The sequence below is a fragment of the Phalaenopsis equestris genome, unplaced genomic scaffold, assembly GCF_001263595.1.
Source record: "Phalaenopsis equestris unplaced genomic scaffold, ASM126359v1 Scaffold000198, whole genome shotgun sequence".
Classification (NCBI taxonomy): domain Eukaryota; kingdom Viridiplantae; phylum Streptophyta; class Magnoliopsida; order Asparagales; family Orchidaceae; genus Phalaenopsis; species Phalaenopsis equestris.
The window spans coordinates 728,683-752,858 of NW_018164640.1; the positions used below are offsets into that span (position 1 = coordinate 728,683).

The 24,176-nt window shown below is 33.3% G+C and overlaps 1 protein-coding gene across 1 annotated transcript; it reads right to left on the reverse strand.

The window, feature by feature from the left end:
* Positions 1–112: 112 nt before the first annotated feature.
* LOC110022592 (glucose-6-phosphate 1-dehydrogenase, chloroplastic-like) lies at positions 113–16,246 on the reverse strand. Its single transcript, XM_020721624.1, has 10 exons — positions 15,806–16,246; positions 15,443–15,678; positions 15,239–15,333; positions 15,011–15,125; positions 12,741–12,946; positions 12,503–12,652; positions 12,300–12,420; positions 11,944–12,173; positions 11,520–11,720; positions 113–633 (listed from the first exon to the last, which is right to left on the reverse strand). The coding sequence occupies exons 1-10, from the start codon at positions 15,984–15,986 to the stop codon at positions 384–386; spliced, it is 1,785 nt and encodes a 594-aa protein (XP_020577283.1). The 5' UTR covers positions 15,987–16,246; the 3' UTR covers positions 113–383.
* Positions 16,247–24,176: the final 7,930 nt, after the last annotated feature.

Consider the following 24,176-nt stretch of genomic DNA (forward strand, 5'->3'; position numbering starts at 1 on the left):
CTCTACATACCACTTAGCAGTCATCAATTGCTTAATCATTGTTAAAGCATTGACATAATACAACTTGAATGTCTATTTTCAAACAAATCTGTAAAAATAAATAAATTAACAATAATGATATAAAGAATCTATATTCACATGTGCCCATGAAAGATGTACAAAATTATCTTCATCACCTTCTCCCATCATAAGCATAAATTTCTAAAACAAGTTACAATGCTCAAATAAGAGGTTGCATAATATATCAGAATAGAACTTAGAACAATTACTTTCCTCTGCTAATATCTTAAAAACACCAATTGAATCGGAACAGATCTTATTTTAATCTTTAATCTAACTGCAGAATATCTGCAACAAATTGAAGAGCTACAATTAAGCAGAGCTCAGTGTTCTGAGCTCAGATCGCCCCACCGAACATTATAATTTGCAGCCAGATAATGGGCGCCTACAGGTCCTCTGCTGCCATAAGGATAGAGCTCCGGAGCAATCTTCTTCTCTTCCAGATCTTTCAGAAGAGGAGTGAACAGCGCCCAAGCAGCATCAAGCTCATCAGATCTGATGAAAAGTCTTCTTTCCCCTTCGATCGCATCAAGGAGAAGCCTTTCATAGGCATCTGGTATCTCTCTAGAGTATCTGATAATAACAAAAAATAGTCAAGACTCAAAAAAAAAAAAAAAGAAACAAAAAATCCATGAAAAGGGTTGGTGCTGCTCCAGTGACATACAAGGTTAGAGAGTAGTCTTCGGTGACTTAATCATATTAAATGCCAGGCATCTGATGATCCGATTGGGAGTGTATGCTTTAGATTTAACTTAAGTTAAGAAAGGTATAGGTAGACCTAAAAAAAACTTGGGCATATTGTATAAAAAATGATCTGAATCTATTAGAATTAAATGAAAATATCAACAGTACACAATGGAAAAAAAAAAAAAAAAGGCTTGCTGTTGTTGTTGTTGTTTAAAAAAAAGAATTTTTGCATATTAATACAAATAATCCACTCAAATTTTGAAAAGCTTCATAAAAGTAACAATTTTTTTAGAAATGAAATGTCAAAAGCCTAATGGTTCGGTTTTTCACATATGTGTAGTTCATTTGAAAGGGTAGTATGTTAGTTCTATTTAGATTATTCCTCCAATATTTAGTAAGAAGTTCATCAGACAAAATACTTGCCCTCAAATTATTATAAAAAAGGCAAGGGCATAAAAATAATGAACTTGTCTCGAATTTAAGAGATCAAGGATAAGATCCAGTTTTCTACAATTAAGACCATCAAGTTCTTAATATGCTAAACAAAACAATTGCTCCGGCACCAGAAATAAGTGCAAAGCAAAGCAAATCACAAACATATTTTTTCTTTACGGTTATTCAGAATAAAAATATAAGTAAAAAGGCTTGGGAGTAATAGCAACATAAGCACCCATGGCCCATTAATTGAAGAAGATTGTTTTTATGAGGTCGTAGGTTCAAGCCATGTAGTTCGAGATTTATCGCTTGCCAATCTTTAAAGAAAGTGAGTAGCATTGATAAGGGAAACTCAAATAAAAAAATAAAATTGGAAATGTTAAAATCATATATAACAGGATAACATAGATTATATTATTATTTGTATAGAGCTGATATATGACATGTTAAAGCAACTCATACAAATAGAGATCATTTATTGACAATAAGGGATTAGATGCGTTCTTTTGTTAAATACTACAATTATTCTTGGATAAGTAAAACTATACATCATACTGCTGCATATAAAGACATGGATATAACAAATGATAGAAATAAATGACTAAAAGGATTTTTCTCAATAGAGAAGTTAGATTAATGATTAATTTAGAGTTACATCTTTCTTTGGATTCAAATGTTGTTTTTGTTGTTCATGCTCCATAACTATGAAATATGGACCCTTCTATATGGCATGTCCACGTTGGACAAATGTCAAACATGGACATTGACACGGAGTGAATTAATTTGAGTTAAGTTGTGGGTCAATATATTAGTAAGGCTATTTTCGTCTGTTTGCTTTTATTAGGGTTTCAGTCATTTGTTTGATTATAAATGTATTCACTTATTGTATTATGCGGTCTTTTATTCATTTGAGTTGTGAGGGTTTCTGCTCCCATTTGTGGTTCTCAAATGGGAACGAGTTTGTATCCACAGTGTTGGGTAATGACAACTGTATCCTTCCATCGTTAATGGTGACATCCTGGATTTTTTTTCCCTTCGTCAATCCTTCGAGTAGTGATTTATATATTCTGATTTATTGTGAGGGTAGGAAACTCTTGTACCTTGCATCTTTTATTTAATTAGTACATCTCGTCTTTGTTTTGTTATTCTTTTTTGTTTCAAAGTACTTTCTTGGTTATTCTTGCGCTAATTCTTCTCCGACCTCCTCTTCCCTGACGTCAAACATGGTTCCAATGCACCTCGACATGTGCCTGACATATCATAACCTACAACAACTTTTTTCTTGAAAATTTGAGCTCTAACACATATGGAACATGTTAGAACATGGAGCATGCATGTTCTTTGACATAGTGGGATACAATTTGATACACAACAGCAGGCGCTGTAAATAGTAATCAAGACTAAGAATTGTCCTAACTTAATACATTTCATGTCCTTTTCGAAGTCAAGATACAAAAACAAAGTTTGAAGACGTGATAAGCAGACAAAACAAAAGACAACGATGCATCCTTGATCTCAATTCTGAATTATGATGATGAAGATGAATCTCCACCTTGTGTTGCATCTTTCCAAGCTTCAAGGTTGAAACAAAAAGCTAAAGACGAAGATGCATTCCCATCTCACATTGTGTCTCACACCAATGTTGTATTTCACCCTTTTCCTTGAAGTCAAAGGCATTTCCCCGCCTACAAACTCGAAGCGAAAGCCACTCTCCCCATGCACTACCAAGAACAAGGATATAAAGCTAAAGTGGAAGGTAAGAATATTGTCATGATTTTCATCATTTCTATATAGTTGAACTATCTCGGCCAAACTTATCATGATTCCAATAGGTCCCTAATCCTAGTACCCCCTCGACCATCTCCATATTTACACATTTAAAACGAAGATAATGAAATGCCAATTGTTTTGATTTGTTGCAGTCAAACTGTCTTGCTTGCATTGTATTATAATTATGGTAAAATATATTTCTTATTAATAATATATTAAATATAAAAATGATGCATTATGTCATTTTTTTTGCAATTATGTTACATTGTCCCGTCCACGTCCTGTTTTGTTCACGTACATACTTCGAAGCTAAATAGCTTTAGAGACTATGAATGAAAATTTTTTGTGGATAATTTATGACATTAATTAAGTTTAGGTTTTAAATTGTTGGCTCTACCAGGTTTCTCTTCTTAATCGGAAATAAATTAAAGTGCATACCCTTTAATCAAATATTTAGTATTTGTGCATGCTAATCATTGTTTTCAATATAGAAGTAGCCCTACTCAAGGGAAGACTATATTGTGGAATATCTAAGGAGATACATTAAATATAATGGATGATATTTGAATATTTGAAGTAGCACCTGATGAGCTATCTTAGTAATTAGTTTTTTAAAATGAAAGTGGAATTGCTATCAAATAGGGCAAGAACATCAACACTAATGATGAACCTAAAATAGAGTGTGCTAACACTAATTAATTATGCTCATGTAGGCACATTTTTCTTCAATCATTTTGAGGATAAAATTGGATTTAATTTTTTGGGAGACTTTTTGACAATTGGAAAGTAATATCGATATTGAAAAAACTATTTATTGCTTGTTGGCCAAAAAATTTCGTTTCTTCTGAGATTAATCATTTTAATTTTTTTTATCAATATAAGTTTCTTTTATGATTCTATACTTCATCATATGATGTCTTTAGTAGAGAATAAAAGAAAATTATATATTTTATATCGTGTATAAAATATGTTTATGGCATGATGTATTGTACTTTTTAAATTATACAATATCATCGTATTTGTATCATGTCATATTCATTTCTCCGTAGTTGTATCTGTGCTTCATGGATAACCAGACTAGGAAAGATGAAAGAGCTAATTATGAAAGAGACAATAGGAGCAGCCTTAATTTTCTTAAAAAAAAAAATTAAATGATTTGAGATACAATGAAACACAGAAGATTGATCAATATGATAAGTAGATATAAGCAATGTGGAAAGTTTGATATGGATAATAAGACAAATCAAAGATAATATCGCTAAAATGGCGCATAAAAGCTAGCAAATATTTAACTCAATAACTCAGAGAATGAAGAGAGAAGGATTTATTAGGCCAAACCAAAACAATTAGGTTCAGACTAAGGATCCTCACTTCCTTCAATATCAACAAAACCAATCCAACCTCGACATACACTAAAATAAACAATAGCGTATCGAATGAAAAGCAAAACTAAATAGGTATAACATAATAAATCTAAATAGAAGCAAATTAGAAAAAAAAAAAAACAATGTCTTATCATCATGTTCATTGATCTCATCCCAACAAATATAGACCACATTCATAAATCCTCCTCGATTCATTTTTTTACATAGTATTGCATGATATGCTTATTTAAGTTTGTACAAAATTGAAGTCATGTTATCTTTGATCTACAATTGTTTCTACCTATTCAAAAAGACACTCCACACAAAACTATGCCATAACAATAGTTAATAACGGTATGACAGAATGTCACAATAACTATAACAACATAAAATATATATATTGCTACGTTTTTGTTGTATAGAAATTTAATATTATGTAAATTCTTTTCTATATAGTTGTAACTATTTCACATCTGCTTTATTAAAGGATGTGAAAAATAAAGTTAACTATACTTTACCAATTTTATTTAAAAAAATTGAAGAATTTTGCATGCAAATAGCTTTACATCAAGGTTACCCAAACAAATAACTTCTATGTTAATTATGAATATCCAATCAATGAAGTTTGTTATTAATATAAAGCATGGGCACAACAAAGACCGATAGGAGGGTAGGTTACAGGGTGGCAGATTAAAGTTGAACCTAAAACATGCTGTTATTTAATTTGCAACTACAAAATTGAGAAATTGCATCATCACCAAAATATAGCTAAATAGTAAAATCAACACTCACAATAGACAAGACTAAAAAGGTTGAAATACAGCAGCGATTTAAAAAGTTGATCACAAATATAAATGTGTTACATTGATGTCGGGCCAACCAAATAATATGAAGACTTATTTTTGGTGCAATGCAAAAAAGGCAATTTAGTAAGGCATAAATAGGGCTAATTTAGAAAATTGTTAGTTATTATTGTGTGGTATGAATAGGGCTAATATGCTTAGGGTTAGGGTTTTGATGAGATTGTTATCTTGAGTCTTGAGTTAAAGTTAGGGAGAGATCGCCCGTCTCTCAAATTATAGGTGTTAGGGTTAGGTTTTGAGAGAGATTGCCTACCTCTCATATTGTAGGTGCTTATATTTACGTATTTGAGTTTTGTTGCTTAGCGTTATTCGTGATCCGAGCAAATTGGGAAGACCGACAGAATTGCGACATGCATTCGCAGCTTTTGTTGGATACAATCTCGATAAGAGCTAGCAAGGCGAAATGACGAGATTACATCTTTCATCGCCAACTCTTCCCACCCCCCTCCAATCGTACGGGATTGAGCAATACAATCGCTAGTTTTGTGAGACAGTGAGATTCAGTCGTGATTTGAGACAACTGGGAAGCAGAATTGCGGCATAAAGGAATTCTAAAACTGTAGATACTCTAGAAGATAATTTTGACTGTGAGTTGAGTCAAACCATACCTAAAATGAACGAGCATTTTAAAGCCACGGAGGAGTCATTCTCATCCATTGAGGGTTGATTTATGGTTCTAGAAAAAATAAAGAAGATTGTGGAGTTTCACACAAACCTACCACTGCCCGCCGGGAGATCGAACTAATGCGTCGGGAACGGAAATGAGTAGGAGCAATTAGAAAGATTGTACGGCATTAAGACAACATTATTGCCTTAGACGGATTTGGAGCTGCAGGATCAAGCGAAGGAATTGAAAGTAAACTTGAGAGGCAGTACGTGGAAGGAATGACATGACATCCGGACAGCTCAAACAAATAGAAGTTAGGATCAAATGAAAGAGTCAGAAGCGAACTCGACTAACAACACTTAGAAGAATAGTGCAACATCCGAATGGCTGGAATGAATGAAAGTAGGCGGGATTGATAAAAGGAGTCGGGAGCGGATTCAAGCGGCAACATCTAGAGAGAATGACGCGACATGTAGGTTTGAAACGAGTGGCAGCAAACGGAAATGGATGGAGTGCAATTTTGGTGCGGAGAAGATCGCTTTGAAGAAATTTGACTTTGAATAGGGAACCATGTTGAGTGGGATCCCGATGGACAGCTGCATCTAACCGCATCGGTGTCTTTTGCTATGACAACCTTCTGGGCGAAAGAAGATTCAAGAGTAATGATGGGAACGAGATAGGTGGAGAAGAGCATGAGATTTTGTAAGGGATTGATTTTGAAAATGCAGAGTTTTCAGGAGGGAAACAAGATGGTATAGTTTCGCAGTTACCTTAGTTTGTGCATGGCTATGTCGAAGTGGCTATCATCAAAGACCTTAAAGGGATTGAGAAGATTTCTAGAACTTACATTATATCATCGGAAGTTCGTGTAAGGTTGTAATTCGATTGTGTGGAAATTGACAGAGAATTTGAAGAAAGAAAACTTTTAGTGGTGGAAAGCGATGACCCAGGCTTTCAAGAAGTTAAAGAATGTCATGATGAGTGTACTGATGCTAGTGTTACCTTATTTCAACCAACCTTTTATTATGAGATGGATGCTTTAGGCTATGGATTAGACACAGTCCTCATCAATATCAACGATTTATCACTTATTTCAATTAAGTACTGACGACGAGAGCTAAACTCAAGTAAGTTTATGAGGAGCTAAACAATTTGTTCCAACAACAATTTTTTTTCACCTTGAGACGATGTATTTTTGGGATGGTTGTAATATTACATCAACGCCGAGCCTGCAAATAACTAGAAGACTTATTTTAGGCGCAAGAATGAAAAGACAATTTAGTCATTTGTAAGTTATTATTGTGGGGTACAAATAGGGTTAATATGTTTCGGCTTAAGATGAGATTGTTATCCTGAGTCTTAGAGTTACAATTTATGGGAGAAATCGCCTACCTCTCGAATCGTAGGTGTTAGGGTTTGGGAGAGATCACCCCCATCTCAAATTATAGGTGCTTATTTTTATGTATTTGAGTTGTGTTGCTTGGTGCAGTTGAAATAAAATATTTTTTTGTTCTAATTTATGTGAAAAACTATTATGTTTCGTATCAATATGATGACTAGATAAAAGAAGAAAACTAACATAAATGAACAACGATGAAGTTCTTGAAATAGAAATATGATGATTAAAAACATTAAGGATATTATAACACATAAATAAAAAAACAATCATTACCATTATCCAGCTATTTAGGACCAACCTTATGAATGACCCTTAATCATTCATATAGGGTGTTAATTTAAGCTTACACAAGTCATGTCTATTTTTAATTAACTTCACTTAAATAGGTGTAACTCTCATTTTCTCTTCAACATAAGATCATATCCCAACTTTATTTATCTAGTTTATCTAAATGCTTACCTTTCTATTAACTATACCATACATAACTTTTTTTATTTCCCCAACAATTTGACCATTTAACACGGTTGATCTTAGTGCATTTTAATAAAATTAACTTTTAAGTTCCCTATCACTCTCTTATTGCATAATAATCTATAGGCGCCATAAGAACTATATTGTTAACTCTTTTAACCATCAAACTTCAACTCAAAAGTTACATCACCATCTATATCATTATTCTTTTACATAATAGAATTAAGATATTTAAATCTATAAAACACCCGCATAATACTCGATCTTCCATTATTTGATTCATAACTTATAACTTCAAATCCATTAAATTGAATATGATAATCCTAATCTTTATCCAACTAATTCTAAGTCGTAAATTTTTAATAAGTTTCACAAATTAATTCACTTCTCACCATTCTAAGAAAAAAAGAGCTATTAAAATTATGCCATTTACAATTACTATTCACCAAGTTACTTTATTCAAAATTTCTTTTATAAGCGACTTTAGTTATTTATACATTCATTTAACATTTTTAAGTTTATAGGATTTTATTAAAAGGGTTAATTAAACTACTCCAAATAAACTAAATATCTCCAAACCTCAATAAACATCACACAGATTTTACCTTATTCAAAGCTAGCTCAATTATTTCATCAAAGCTAACTCAATTTTACTTCAAGAAAAAAAAAAACTTCATTAAAATTTTATCTAACAATTTCATAAAATTTAAATTTATATCTTTTCTTAGGGGAGCTCATTAATTGGTTTGAACCAAAAAACAAAGAGCCAAACATATTTGATTAATTTGGTTCACTTTATGAAATTACAGTTTGATTTTTTTTATTCTAAACTAAGGGCATTTAAAGTTTGGTTATTTGATCGGGTTGGATAAAAAGTTAAATCCAAACTATGAATTATATTATAGTAATATGAATTCAGTTGATCCGAACTGATCAAATGCATACATCTCATTAGGATTTCAAAATTTTGTTAAATCACAATCGAACTGAATAAATCAAATTATATTTCGATTCAATTTGGTTAGTTCAATTTGGTTTAGTTGTATATCTTATTTGGTCAGTTTGATTTTGAGCATGACTTGGTTTGGTTTAATAATTGGATTTTAGATACGTAGCTTTAAACTATTCCTAATCACACGTCGCACTAAATCTTTTTACTTATACATTTAGCACCAAATCTAAAGCTAATAGCCTGAATTTAACCCATCATTTCTCTACATATTTGTCACTAAAAAACCCCATGCCCAAACTCTCACTTTCTTTCGTTCCAATTTCTTAAAGAAATTTTTGTGTTTCGCAATAAAGAGTTCTAGGAGAGATTTAAAGCGGCCAGTTAAGTAAGATTGGAGATGGAAGGGGAATGCTCCCATTGAAATTACTATAAAAGAGATCCAACATCCTGAGATTCTTCTGAGATAAAAAAATTTAGATCAAAGAGAGCCGGAGAATTCATTGAGATGAAGGTGTAGCCCTCTTGGAGCGTTAAAAATGAAGAAATCTGCCACTGGCATGAAGACTCAAAATGAGGAGCCCGGTGACTACGTGGACAGTATTCAAAGGTATTTAACCATTGAAGCCTAAGCTAGATCCATGCAAGAAAGAAATTGACTGCAGATCACTCCTCTCCAATTTCTACACACAAATGTTTCTTCTCTCCAGTTCAACGAGTGGCCATGTAGCATCTCCCCAAGGAGATCGAGCAACACTTGTTTATCTTCCCCAGGCTCGGCAATTCCCATCAACAAAAAGTAGGAAAAAAGTAAAAAAAAAAAATCCCTAGAGAATAAATTTGAATTTCCATCACCAGCAAAAATTGCACGACTATGGCATCTAAAATAGAGATTGAGAGTAATGGGTATAAATTGGAAAGCATAAAAACCTAAACCTAAGAAACTTTGAAGATAAAAAAGAAGCTTGCGCTATGGAAGCCCAAGGAGAAAATGAAGAGGCAACAAACTCGAGCCCTGAAAATTTAAAGGATGGAGGGCTCTACTTACGATAAATATGAAGGCAAACATCCACCGAACACATCTGATTTTTCTTGGGAAAGCGGCATGGGATGCAATCATTCATAGGAGAAGTGACTAAGAAAGAGAAGAAAAAGAAGATGATAAGATATTAATTAAAATAGAGAAAAAGAATACTATATTTAATCTATATAAAGCAACCACCATGTGAGAAAGAGCAAAACGTCGGGAATCTGAAATTGTTGCGAGGAAGAAGATGAGGGGAGCGAGGCAAAAGTCCCTTCGACGCACGCCATCTCCCAACTCGACAAAGTGAAAATAAACAAAGTTTCGTGCCTCGCTCTGCTCATCATATTCAGCACACAAATATAACAGATTTTTTGCATGTCGCTCGTTTTCTTTCCGTCTACTTTCCTGGACCTGTTTGGCCACTGAGTTCTTTAGTGCCAAATATGACGTAGAGAAACGAAGGGTTAAATTTAGCCTTTTAACTGCATTTGCATGCTAAATATGCAAATGAAAAAAAATTGAGTGACATGTAAATATGGATGTTTTAGGTGCTATGTATGTAAAAATTCTTTATTTATTTTATTCTTAACAGGTCCAAACGAATCAATTAATTACATATCATTATTTTTTCTTCAAGTAAAAAAATATATAAATCAATAAAGTTATCAAATTACCTTATATTAGAACTATACTTTTATGAGACATTTGTTGCCAAAGACACTATTTAGATATTCCAACCTAGTAAAGTTTTTAAAATGAGTTGCCTAAAAGGTCTAAGGTGCCCATGTGTCACTTCATCTTAATGCCTGCATTGCCAAGGCATTGGCATCTCAAAAGGATGCCTTAAACCTACCTTCCTCATCTTCCCACGAAATCTAATTTATGGTCAATTTGGTTTCTTTCTTGAATGCTTTTTGTTTTTCTTTTTGTTTCGCTTTGATGCTCCCCTAAAAGTAAAACAAATGTTCCTGGATGATCCAAAAATAATCATTTTAAGGCATTGACTTTTGTTATAGAAGCAAAATAAGAATTCTTATGTTACAAATTTTAAGGTCATACATTTAATTGTAAGATAAAAAGAATATTAAGAAAAAAACTTATTTTTTTTGGGAAATAGTGAGCAATTAATGTGACTTGAGCTCTTGATCTTAGAGAAACAACTCTCTTCTAACTACTAGGCCACGAACCCTTATCGATAAAGTTGACTCATTGAGCTAATCAACCACAAGTTTTTAGATACTATGTCACTAATGAACTAAAATGTACCCTCACGGAAAAGTTGAAGAACCAAACCAAATTTGGACTTTGATACTCAAAATGCACATGGTGGCTATGTATCCTTGTATGTTATTTTAATTGCCGATCACATGCACAGCAAAAAAATTATAAACATTTTACATCGAAAGCATTTGTCAATGGTGATTTTTAGCTGCAAAACCACCATTTGAAAACAACCTATCCTATTTCTTTGCTATTTCTTATTGGATTCCGGTCTCAGCAGAAGCTATTATTGGGTAGCATGAACAAATATATATTGCAATCTCACGACTATCTATGGTGTCATTTGGTTCAAAATTAGCCTTGGGAAACATTAGATTCAAGAGAAATAATGTAATGGGCATGAGAACAAATTGAGAATGCAGAGATGCAAGGTCGCTGAAACTGCTGGGCAATTGTAGGAAAATAGTGGGATATCAATGGATGATGCCAATGTTTTTTAAGTTTGGAAAGGCTTGGATACCATTAATACTGGTTAACAATAGATTTTTCCGTCCATGTTGAAGTTCTTTATGAAAATCAAGTATAGCATCTACTGGTTAACAATAGATTTTTCCGTGATATGATTTAAATTAAAAATTGAGGAACTGAACTGAAATTTTCTTTTACCTTGCTGCATAGTGTAGATTCAAGTTACTACGATCTAATCTCATTCCCAAACCAGGGAGTTTGTTATTGATTTTCAAGTAAATGGCTTCATCAGGCTGCACACGAATAACAAGTTCATTTGTAGCTCGATCAAGATCTGTACCAAAACTCCTCTTGTATAAATTTCCAGGAACATGCCTGAATTGTACTCTTATCTCTGCTCTGCATATTTAAAACACCAACCAACATCATATACAGTATTAACAACAGATGAAAACACAATTCTTATGTATCCACATATCAGACACCTAAACATTGATAACTATATCGTGCCATGCATATGTTAACTCTAAAATGTTATATAAATAAATATAAAATTTTTTTAAGTGTTGATATGTAAATGCATAAAATTTTACGGTATATATGTAAATCCCAATGAAGATACCGTTTTGTATGCAATGCCTTGCCCGCTTTCATAAGAAAGGGTACCCCATCCCATCTCGCATTATCAATAAATAAAGCAGCAGCAGCAAATGTTGGTGTAAGACTATCCTTTGGTACCGTCTTATCATCTGTATAGGCCGGATAAGTAACCCCACCTTTTTTATGGCTTTTGTACTGCCCAATTACAACGTTATCTAACTGTAGTGGTCTCATGGAACGAAGAACTTTCACCTAAAATAAATAAAAAAATTATAATAAATGCTAGCAGATGGGCTTAACTTCCCAACAAATCATTAAATAACAAGATCAGTGCATATGTAGATGATGATTAAATTAACAGCAGTATAAGGCCTGAACCTTCTCATTTCGTATGTCCTCTGCATCTAGGCTGACAGGCGTTTCCATGGTAAACAAAGCCAGTATTTGGAGGAGATGATTTTGCATTATGTCTCTGATTATACCATAGTTGTCAAAGTATCTGCATGAGTACTTGAGTAAAACTCCATTATTTCCACAAATGTAATAAAAACTGCTAAACTTAAAAAGTAAATAACACCTACCCTCCTCGGCCTTCGGTGCCGAAATCCTCGGAAAAAATCAACTGTACATTTCGGATGTACTGCCTCGACCACAAAGGTTCAAAAACCAAATTCGAAAATCTTAAAACAGAGAGGTTTTCAACAAGTTCTTTTCCTAGGTAGTGATCAATTCTGAAAAACAATAAATGTCATTATTTGAGCATATCGTACAAAACTGCAAGAGGAAAAAATTACCATAAAATTGGGTGACAAATACTACCTGAAAATCTGATCTTCCTCCAAATAAAGTTTAAGGTTTCTTGTCAATGCAGCAGAAGATTCGGAGTCACGTCCAAAGGGCTTTTCAACAATCACCCTTGTCCAGCCATTCAATGAAGAAGCTGACCTACTGGCACATTTTACCACGTCTATGAATATATTTGGAGGGACAGACAGATAGAATAAGCGATTTGAGATTCTCCCAGCCTGCATACAACTTGAACAATGAGAAATTCATTTACGATTCTCTCTCTAGAGAAGCTATCAGTGAAAAAACATTGATGTAATGAGTGTTTGGATTTTTTTTCTTTTTTTTTCTATTTATTTAAAAAAAATTAATCATTGGCTATATGAATGCTCAGAAATGAATTAGACAAATGCCAGACTTTTGTGACTTCTTTTGAATGATTAAAATAAAAATGTTCATAGAATGTAATCTAGAATCTAGATATATTTGCTACTGCAACCAACATAGATTTGAAAATGTAGACTTTATTACACTCAACCAATACTGGCAATAACGCACTCCAAAAGGATTGAGTGTAAAAATTATATCATCAAGTGTCATGAGCAGTATAACCAACGAATTGATGGTGATAAACTAAAATTCAAACTACCAGTCAAATCAATCAATGCAATGCAATTCAAAATTTTAATTAATTAAATCCTCACAAGGTCTTATAGTTATCCATGGCTTGCATGTTTCATAATATGCAAAATTGTCCAGTTGTCTTTTCTTAATATGCACAACATTAGGGAACCCAAAAAAGCACTAAGAAAGAACCAATGTTCACAATTGAATGCATGGAGGCACCATGCATTAGCCAAGAAAAAATGACCTTCAACCTACATAAACAATGGATAAATTCAAGCTTAGTGCCAGTAATTTGTCAAAATTATATAATCATAAAGATGAAATGTATGATTCAACAATTAAAAAGCTCCGGCAGATTAATAAAGTCATTTTCCCTGTCTACAAAATGTTTTCCATCATTGAACATAACTAGGTCATCATTTCATCCACAGGTACGAAAAATTTTATATGACTATCACGCCTTTACGTTCATGGCTTACCAAGTTCAATGACATTCTGATATAATTTAAGAAGTTTAGACGTAAATATGGGGAGAGAAAACAAGGTATTCCCAAACATTTTTAAATAGTGGTAACCAGGGTAGTAGTTTTAAAAAGCTACCATTATTTGGCGGATAAGTAACACAAAATTAATAAATCATAATGCAAACATGATTGGTATTTTTTTCGTGTTATGAAAATAGCATTTAGTCTATCAGTATTATGACACAAAGATAAGTATAACTCTATAAGTACTTTCAAATTAGACTTAGGATTCATTTTGCAATGCTATGCCGTTATGATATTGTGTAGTTTGGTACAATATTAAGTTACTACCCTAATCAAGATTGGCAAACTACTTGACATGCCTTGTACGTGATCATGAAGTTCATGGAAGAAATACATGCAAAGTATATCAATTGATTCACACATTCCCCACACAAATCAAAACTACGACTTTCAAATATTTGATATCAAAGAAAGTAAAAATAATTACCAGAAAATTTCTGAATATTCAAAAATTCTTTTTTTTATTGCAACCCCAAGCTGCAAGTGGTGTGCAAAGAGTAGGGTGCAAGGGAGATTTAATTGGTCTTTATAATCGATTGACTCATATGTTACATAACAATTAAATAAGAAAAACAATATAGAATAAAATAAATAAAATAAAAAACTAAAAGATACAAAAAAAAAAAAAGAAATCACCATCTTATAGAATCATAGATAGCAATAAAATAAAAAACTAAAAGATACAAAAAAAAAAAAAAGAAATCACCATCTTATAGAATCATAGATAGCAACTAAAATCGCCAAGTGAGTTGGCTCATTGTTCAATTTTTCATCATTAATTATAGCACTAACTGCAAAGCTGACATGAAGCAATAGTAATTGACATTCACGCTTGGGAACAGTAACTAATTCTTTCAAGAACACGAATAACAAAAAACAATATCTGGATTATTAGAAAGCTCTAAACATGGAGTATTAGTACTAATAAATCTTGAAATAACTAATCTGAAAAGTGCTATACAAACTTAGGGACTAATTACTAGAATGCAGCAAACAACAAATATAATTCCTTATGACAATAGCTCTACGGCTCTAATTTGATGCATCTAACAGTCTAAAAGCAATGACACCTACCCTTAAAAAAAAAGAAGCAAAGGAAGCTAACATTTTATGTTATTAACAAATTACCTCATGCTCCCTCAGCTTATTGCCTAACTCTGCAAAATCTCCCTCAGAGTCATACTGACCCGAATAGTAGAAGCATCTTTGAAGGAATTGCTCCATTTTATCACTGCAATTTTCGCTTAAAACCAGAAAAACCGAACAAAACCTCAATATTCATAACAGCAGTAACAAAATTACTTCAATAAAACCTTTAAATAATTGCATCAGAAAAAGAGTTGAGGATATAATCACCTCTTATCAATGCGGCATGTGAGGGTCTTGCTGACCATCGTTCTTAACTCAGCATCAGCCATCTTACTCCTAGCATATCCAAAAATTGTAAAATGCTGTGCATGCATATTGGCACAAGCAGCATAAAACTTCAATCTTTGAAGAAACAAACATCATGGAAATAACATAAATTCAAACTGGAGCTTTCCCAAACATCAAAATTACCTCCGGCAGGCAATCCTCGTAGAAGAGAGCAAACAATGCAGGAAAAATTTTCTTCCTCGCTAGATCACCAGAGGCCCCAACCACTGTGATACTAACCGTGAAATCCTTCCTGCTGGTACTATTAACTGCTTTAATTCTAGACTCATCTGAACATACAGAAGGTAATCCGCCATTCTCAACATTCATTAAAGCAGCCTCTTTACTAGTAGCCACCGGAGTTGCAGCTGCCAATAAATCTAAATTCAACAGTTCATTAAACAAATTAAAATGGATGGCAAGCAGAAACCCAAATTAAAACACAAAACAATTGGACATCATAGATCCACACAATAATTTATAGACACAGAAATAAGGAGAAACAACCTTCTTGTATGCAGATAGGTCCCAAGTTTCGATTTTTATCTCTTCGTGAAGAGATCCTTTTCGCCAATTCCCGCTTAGGAAGGGAAAACAGAAATGAAGGGGCCGAAGAAGTTGATATTCGCTGAGTCCGAAGACCGCTGAAGCGGTAAGAAGACTGGCATCTGGAGCAGGAAAGAGCCATAGATTTCTGAAGACAGAGCAGAGAAGGGGGATGAAAAGGGTACTCAGATGAGAAAGGAATCGAGGTGAAGAAGCGAAAGACAAGAAGGCTTCCGGAGCATCAAAGCGGTCCTTGAGAATGCCGTAGGCGCAATTCCAAGGCTGACAGCGATCAAAGAAGGTTGGCCGATTAATTAATGGGGCTGCTGGGTTTTATCAGCGAAGGCTGTGCTAATCGCGCGGTTAGGGTTTTGAAACTTGTTCATACAATATGCCACCAAATAACGGGACCTAAATTTTAGGTGTCTACACTCAAAAAAAAAAAATTATTACATCAATTTTATTTTTATTAGAATACTTCAATCAATATCTGTCACGTGTTCATGTCCAACTTAATAAAAAAAATAAATTGAATATACGAGTGTATTTGACTTTACACGTGGTCAGACCCGACTTAATAAAATAAAAAAATTGAATACACGAGTATGTTTGACTTTACACGTGGGAGGCTCACCATAATTAAAAAAAATATTAATTTTAGGGGCCTATACTTACCTACCACCTAATTCCTATTTATTAACATATAAACCCATGAAATTTCAATATTTAGTAACTACTTTAATTCTTATATTTTAGTCATAGGATGAATGATATATGTATATAGTAATTGAAGTTAAAGTGGTTCATACATTAATACATAAGAATTTAGTGGTAGATATATAAAACTAGCTAAAATTTATTAGGAAAATTTACGTAGTACACAATTTCTTTTTTTTTGTATTTAAGTATCTCACATATAAATTTTCATATTTAAATACATAGTACTTTGTTGTTTTAAACCTGTGTGTTAGCCTATTAATTAGAAGGTGTATTTTATTTTAAAAAAAATACTAATTGTGTTATTTTTGATATGATATTAAAGATTTGAGCATTAAGTTTTTAAATATAAAAATGTATATAAGAATTGTATGAGATGTATGTAAATGACTCAAATTATTATATAAACATTAGTTGATTTATTATAATGAGAACCTAATTATGATCAAAATTAAATATGAAATTTATTTTTAATTAACCTAGTTGTATAGTTATGAAAGCCTTGAGTCCAAGTTCAAAGTATATGATAGTATCAGACATGTGATATGATTAGAACATTCGATATATATTTTGGGAAAGCACATGTCAACAGCCGAATCTGACCATCTCAATAAGACAAACTCCACTGATTTAATTATATATAACATCAAATATTAGCTTAGCCAACGTGTTAGTCAATTCACCCAAGCATATCAATAAAATAACTCGACAAGTTAAGTTGCCAAGTCTGAGTGTATCAACTCATTTAATAGCCTGACAACTTTATCATGTATGATGCACGACACATAAATGTATATAATAATATTACTATGATGTATTTTTCTTTTTCAATTTAGCCACATATGTATCAAGTCTTAGGTGAAAGCGACCCAAACCTATAAATAAGTGAGCCCATCCTTAAGGCAGGGTGTATTTTTTTCTATCTGAGTCCCTCAATTAGAGAAATTTATAACAAACTCTCCGATTTTCTTAACCATTCCTAAAGGGGTCTTTCTATATTTGTACTCATCTATTAAAAGAAGCCTTTACCCATGTTGTGTAAGATCATTTATACTACAATATCCAACATCCTTCAACATATGATAACCATGGATCATGCCACAAACTAGAAGAAGCTATTTTCATGAGAAATGAGCTTAGATCTAAGAAGATTTTATCAACAACATGGAATGTACCCAGGAAATTGTGGTTTAATAAATGAATGAAATGGAGAAGTGGATGATACACGTGCTTTGTGAATCATTAGACTAACTCATAGAGTTTAGACGCCATCAATTCCTTAAAATACCATTTTAGAGATGGAGAATGCCAGTAAAAAATAGCTTTTACCGTCTACACCAGTTGACGATAATTATACGTATTATTTTCATAGCAAAGATTATTCTCCTTTCGACCATAAGAAGGAGATAAAAAAGTAAAGTTAAGAAGAGGATTCAACCACTGGAGAATGCATTTTCAAAGAAACAGAAGCTAAAGCCCCTATGAAGTTCAAAATTTTGTCTTTAGAGTCTTCTAAGGAAGATTTGACTTTTTGGATTATATTGCATCCTTCGAATTGTCGTTCGCTTATTGAGAATCAATGATATGTTGAAGTCCTAACAACTGTTATGACATTGAAAGAATCAACTCTTCATTGGATCAATAATTTGCCATCGATAGCCATTGCTTTTTTTAGAAGTTTAATTAAATCATCATTATTCATTTGCTAGTGCACAAAAATCTTATAAGAGTTCGCAAGCTCTATTACACATTTGTCAAAAACCTCATGTGACATTGAGGGATTTTGTAAGCCTCTTTTAGTAAGAGATGCTAGAAGTTAGAGACTTAGAGCTAGCAGTTGCTAATGTTGTCGAAGCTCCAGGTACACTAGAATGTTCGTTTCTTTAATGAAGGAACCCTCATATAGATGAATTGGATCAAGGGCTAAGTTTTTTTTCATTTTTAAAGGAGAAATTAACTTGGAGGATAACATGTTTTCTATAAAAGGATGCAGAGAAGATATTAAAGGGAATTAAACTATCAATTTTTTTAATCTTAATGAAATAAAGAATGAATTTAGTTTGAAAATGAACTCAATCAAGTGAAGGATCTTGAGATAAGGAAATCCTAAAACTTATTAATGAGGTTTAAATGAGAAAAATAGAAGACCGAAAGGTTAAGAACATAGGGTGGGACTCATAATTCAAGGATGATTGGTGGATTAATTCCATAGTGTGATGAATGGAATGTCCAACGAAAAGAATGATAGTCTAATTCTGTAAAAAGTACAGATACACTACCTATGGATAATAAGATAAGTGAATACTAAAAATGAAGAGATGAACCAATCATTAGTGGAATCACCAGAAAAAACTTGTTGGTATCTTTTATCGAGCGTGTCTACCACGGATCAAGAAAGATTTCTATCTAAATGATCAGATATGTCATTTAATGAATAATATACTATCATGAGGAGATGAAATATTTTTTTGAAATGGATCCTATCATTCAGATGGTGAAAATTTTAAGATTTATGGGTCTATATGAACTACATATTTTTTTCTCTATCTTAAGAGTGTAAGATAGAATTTATTTCATTCTTAGGTTTGATATCCTTATAATGGGAAGCCCTCATAGTTAATTACATCTCCTAAGCTGTGAACACCAATAAAAACTCTCGTTAAAATAGTGGCTTATATTATTCTAGATTTCAAGATTGAACATTTCAAATTTAAACTTTCAAGGATGATGATTTGATCCTAGTTCAGGATATTAAAAGAATTGAGTTCAAAGGTTGGGATTTACAATCCAATAACTATGCATTAGAAAGGTTTAAGAAATAAATTAACCAACCCAAAGAGGAAGGTTTACCCTGAAGGTGTAGTTGGTGATTATTAGAAAAGATTGACTTAAGAGTGGGATAAAATCAAAGGTGATTGAAATGAATTGGATAAGTTTATTTTGAAAAATTGATCGGAAAATTTTAAGTTATGAGGTTTGAATCAGGAAGATATGTTTGAAAGATTCACTTTGAAGGTTTGAGTTTGAATGATTCCTAAACTAACAGGGGTAGAATTAAGTAAGAAAGATCCTAGATTAAGATGAAGTCATAACACTAAAGTAAATCTTGACCCTCTAAAGAGACCAAATGGGTGGGGGGCTAACCTAAATGAGAATAAAATCCTCTGTCAAGATGTCATGACTTTCCATTATCTTGGGTTCATTGGTTGCCTTAAACTATTAACCAACCATAAAGTCAAAGATTTTTCGCTTAACGCCATAACAATAGCATGTGTAGAGCTTTTTAGTTATAGGTTGTTAGAGGTTCCTTCATCAGTAACCATGAGCTACTTCATCTTAGGGCACCTACATAATCTTAGGGGTTAAAGACTGTTTGTTTTATATGCCCTAATTCTTAGCACTAAATAGGGATGCCTTGTAATCTAACCTAGGCTTCTATATTGGACTATTCTAGGGTATGTATGATCCTTAGTTTCATGTCTAAGTTGGCTATCCTTATTTATAGATTGTACTTTACATTTTTTTTATACTTTTTTTTATGGTATTACTTATATTTTTCATTGTGGTAATTTGTAGATTATACCTAACAATTTTACCTTCTATCTATTGTTTAGATTTATGTTTTCAGTGCTAGTAGTTTTTAAATTACAATTTACACTTGTCATTACTTATACTTTTAGTTGTAGAAGTTTGTAAATTGTACTTTACAGTTTATTCTTTTGTTTGTTGTTCAGATTTCTATTTTCAGTGCCAATAATTTGCATAATGTACTTTACATTTTGATCGTATTTTTTTTTTATGTTATGCAGACTAATATTTTTTCCTTACTTATTGCAGGTTGCTTCTGGAGGCCACAATGATCTCCTTCAATGATAGGTACACCATCTAGCTCATGCTCGGAGGGAGGCCCTTGTTAGATGATAAGGCAGCAGTCATATGGGGCAAACACTTCTGTATTGGTCTCAATCTCATCCACAGTTGCTCTTGATCCCTCTCCATAAGGATTCACCCTGTTGTTGTCACCCACACGTCACATCCCATCCTAGATACCCTCTCCTCCCACCATACCAACACCACCATCTACTACCAGTGCAAACCCTTCTACTTTGGCATAGGATCCTGCTACTGATCGAAATGCATCGAGCAACACGAACCACACTTTTGAGTTAGAGCTTGTTGAGCATACGTAATTTTTTTGAAAAGGGATACTAGTGCTATTTTGATTTAATATAAAACTAAATATTATTATTTTCAAATTATATCCCTCTATGCATGTTGCATGCTATTCGAGATATCATATGGAGCAAGTATAACGATGCCTACTTTTCACGAAAAGAAATCCTGATAGTAACTTAGGATATGTGGATCAGAGAGTGTGGGGTATACCATAGGCATTAAATATGGTTTATACATAAGTTTATTGATCTAACATATTTAACTTATTTTGTAGCAGTTCTCTCCTGACGCCTTGAGCACGATGCACACATTAAAAAAGCGTTGAGCATAGGGTGGGGGACCATCTTCGCGACATATTTGGGGAGATATAGAAGATGTGTCAGCATTCTTTGTGGCTTGGAGGGATGTGTTCGACACATTGCTCAGAGCATGGGATACTCTAGACTATTAGAAGAAGAATTAGCAGGCTAAGTATAATCGACATTCTGATTGTGGGGGCATGGACACCTCTAAACATAATGGTAGGGTGCTCTTAGATACAAAGTATAAGAGGAGAATGGTAAGAGATAAATTTATGAATTAAATCTTATTATATAATAAATACTTACTAATGATTTTCTTACTTTAACAGTCTACAGAGTTGGGACGAGAGCCCATTATTGGCGAGCTTCAAGTGCGTACCCATAAGTGATGGTCAGAGCATACGTGGGTTGATAACAAATCTCAGGCGACATACATAAGTGACATACATAAGTGACGATAATTTTGTATACAATTCAAAAAATTTTTACTTTCATTTTGCCCCTAACTATTTCTTATAATTTTTTTATAGGAAACATTCAAGTAGCGAAAGCAAATGTGGACTAAGCACACAGAAGGACTTACGATCCCGGATTGTGACCAGTCTTACCATGAGTTGTGGAAAGAGGTGCTACATATAAAAAAAAAAAGAAAAGAGAAAGCTTTTATAGATTGGATTTGCAAGCACACGTGTACATTGCTCACTGCTACTCTAAAACAGTCTTGCATCTATTTTTACCGTCTGGAAGTATGAGGTTCATAGGCAAGTAATTGCATTCAGTACTAACATTGAAACCCAGTTTGTTGCTCTGCTCGTTGAGATGAAGTCTCAATTGGAGGCTAACATGAAAATAAAATTAAATGCACTGCGAAGTCAGACAAACATTAGAGGGAAACAACTTATAAAGGAGGACGATGAGGGATGAGAAAGGATTAGGACTATTTTTATTTTATGAGACATCCAAACATGTTATTGTGATATACAAATACTTTCAGTTTTTGGTTCAGTGCTTTGTGATCATTTATGTGTTTAATTTGTTCATTTGTTCAATTGGTTTTAGTTTAATGACTACTTAGATTAGTAAATTAAGATGTGTGATATATAACTAAATTTATATCTGTGCTGTATTTGGAGGCTTGAAAATTGTAATATGAAAGAAGACTATTAATTTTTTTATCAATAATTTTTCTGACGACCAAATGATGAACTATCTTTTTTTTATTATCTTATGAATCGAAGGTTACAGATCGTCAGATATTTGACTGATGGCGAATTGACAGTCAGGTGGCGGGACGGGCTTTTGAAAAACCGACGAATTAAATCCCGTGGGTTACAAAATCTATGAATTAAACTAAAGCAACTGATACTTTTTTCTCTTTTGACATGAACCAACAACTTGTATCTTTTGGTTATTTAACTGACTATTCATATATGCTTTAAACATAAATCGATGACCTTGATATGTAATCTATGGATAGATAACCCGACGCTAACGAATGGTTATGCTTTCAACGTAAACTCACGGGTTATAGCCCTCAGTGGTAAGTCATTAGAAATATTGTCATTTATTATATTACTAACAAACCAAAAAGCTATGCTCTTTTGACTGTTGAAAAGCTGTAGAAAAACTATCAGTTTATTACTATCCTATGGTTTTTTAATATTTTGATAATGACTTTTGAAGATCAGAAATAACTTGAATTCCTGTAGCATCTTCTTTGATAGGTTTAAGGTCATAAAAAATATGGATCAGTTTATTTATATTCAACACAGTTTGATTTAAAAAGAAAAAAAAAACATTCGTTATGAGAGATTAAGGGTCTGCTTGGGGCAGCTTGTGCGTTTCAGGATAAGCTGTTTATCCTAAAACGCGGCCCAAGGGCCGGCCGCAAAGGTCGACCCGCGGCCTGCGTTTAATTTAAAAACTAAAACGCAGTTTCGGATAAGTTGGCGAAACGCACGAACCAAACGGAACGCCGCCTGCAGTTATAAGCTGCCCCAAAAGGACCCTAAATTCACATTACCTTTCAAATTCCATATTTTTTTGAATAGCCATAAGAAGATTACCTGTAAAAGGTCATTTATCCGATGCATAACCGGCCAATGTGAAACGTCACAGCCTGAATCTTTCATCCACTTCCTCGTCAGAGAAACAAACTTTTCTCATTGGCACAGGAAATGAAAAAAAGATTGAAGTTAAAGTGGTTGGGCATTTGAGAAGAAGTCAGATCCTTCCAATTCAACAAAAGCTCTGGCCCCCAAATAGAAGAAAGAGCAGAAGAACAAAGAAATGGAAAAAAAGTGGAAGCCATGGCCTGCTTAGAGGTTGAGCCCCTAGAGGGTGAAAGGAACAACTAAGGTTACTAAAGACAAGGAAAGAAGAAAGGAGAAAGAAAGAGGAACCCTAGCAGAGTTTTCAAAATCGCATCAAGAGAACCCACATGCAGCCTAATTACAAGATGATCCAAAAAACTTGTATTTTTTTTTTCCTAAAACCATTTTCATTTCCTTTCTCTGCTTATTTCCTCTCTTTCAACTGAATCAACCACGGACTTTGGATGCATTCAGAGTCCAATGATAAGACTTCACGTGTCAAGTAGGTTCCACCTTTTTTAACACTGATGTATTGCGATGAGGCCCACTTAACACATGACACCCCACCATTGAGCTCCGGACTTAAAACATCTTCAAACCAATCACCCAACGCATACGTACACCCGAAGGAATTGCAGAAGGCAGGACGGATGAAAGCCAAGCAGCGTAGAGAGAAAAATAATAATGTTAATAATAAAACTTTCCATTATTTTCTTGTGAGGACGAAGCCCACGTACACATGCTATCATGCATGCAACAACCATTCTTACAGACAAGACCATTAATCTAATTTGTTTTCATTAGCCATTCAGAGAAACACTTTTCTTGGGAAATATATACATGGATTATGTCTGAAAATCATACATATAAATATATATATTATCTTCATGGTCAACTTTAATGATGTAAATCTTGCCTCCCCCATGCGCGCCTGTCTCTTCATGCAAGCAAACGGTTCAAATGGTGTATAAATTTATTTTATAACAGAAGTTTGTAAGAATAGACTGCTATCATTCATATCAAGCATGTTGAGACATTAGGAAA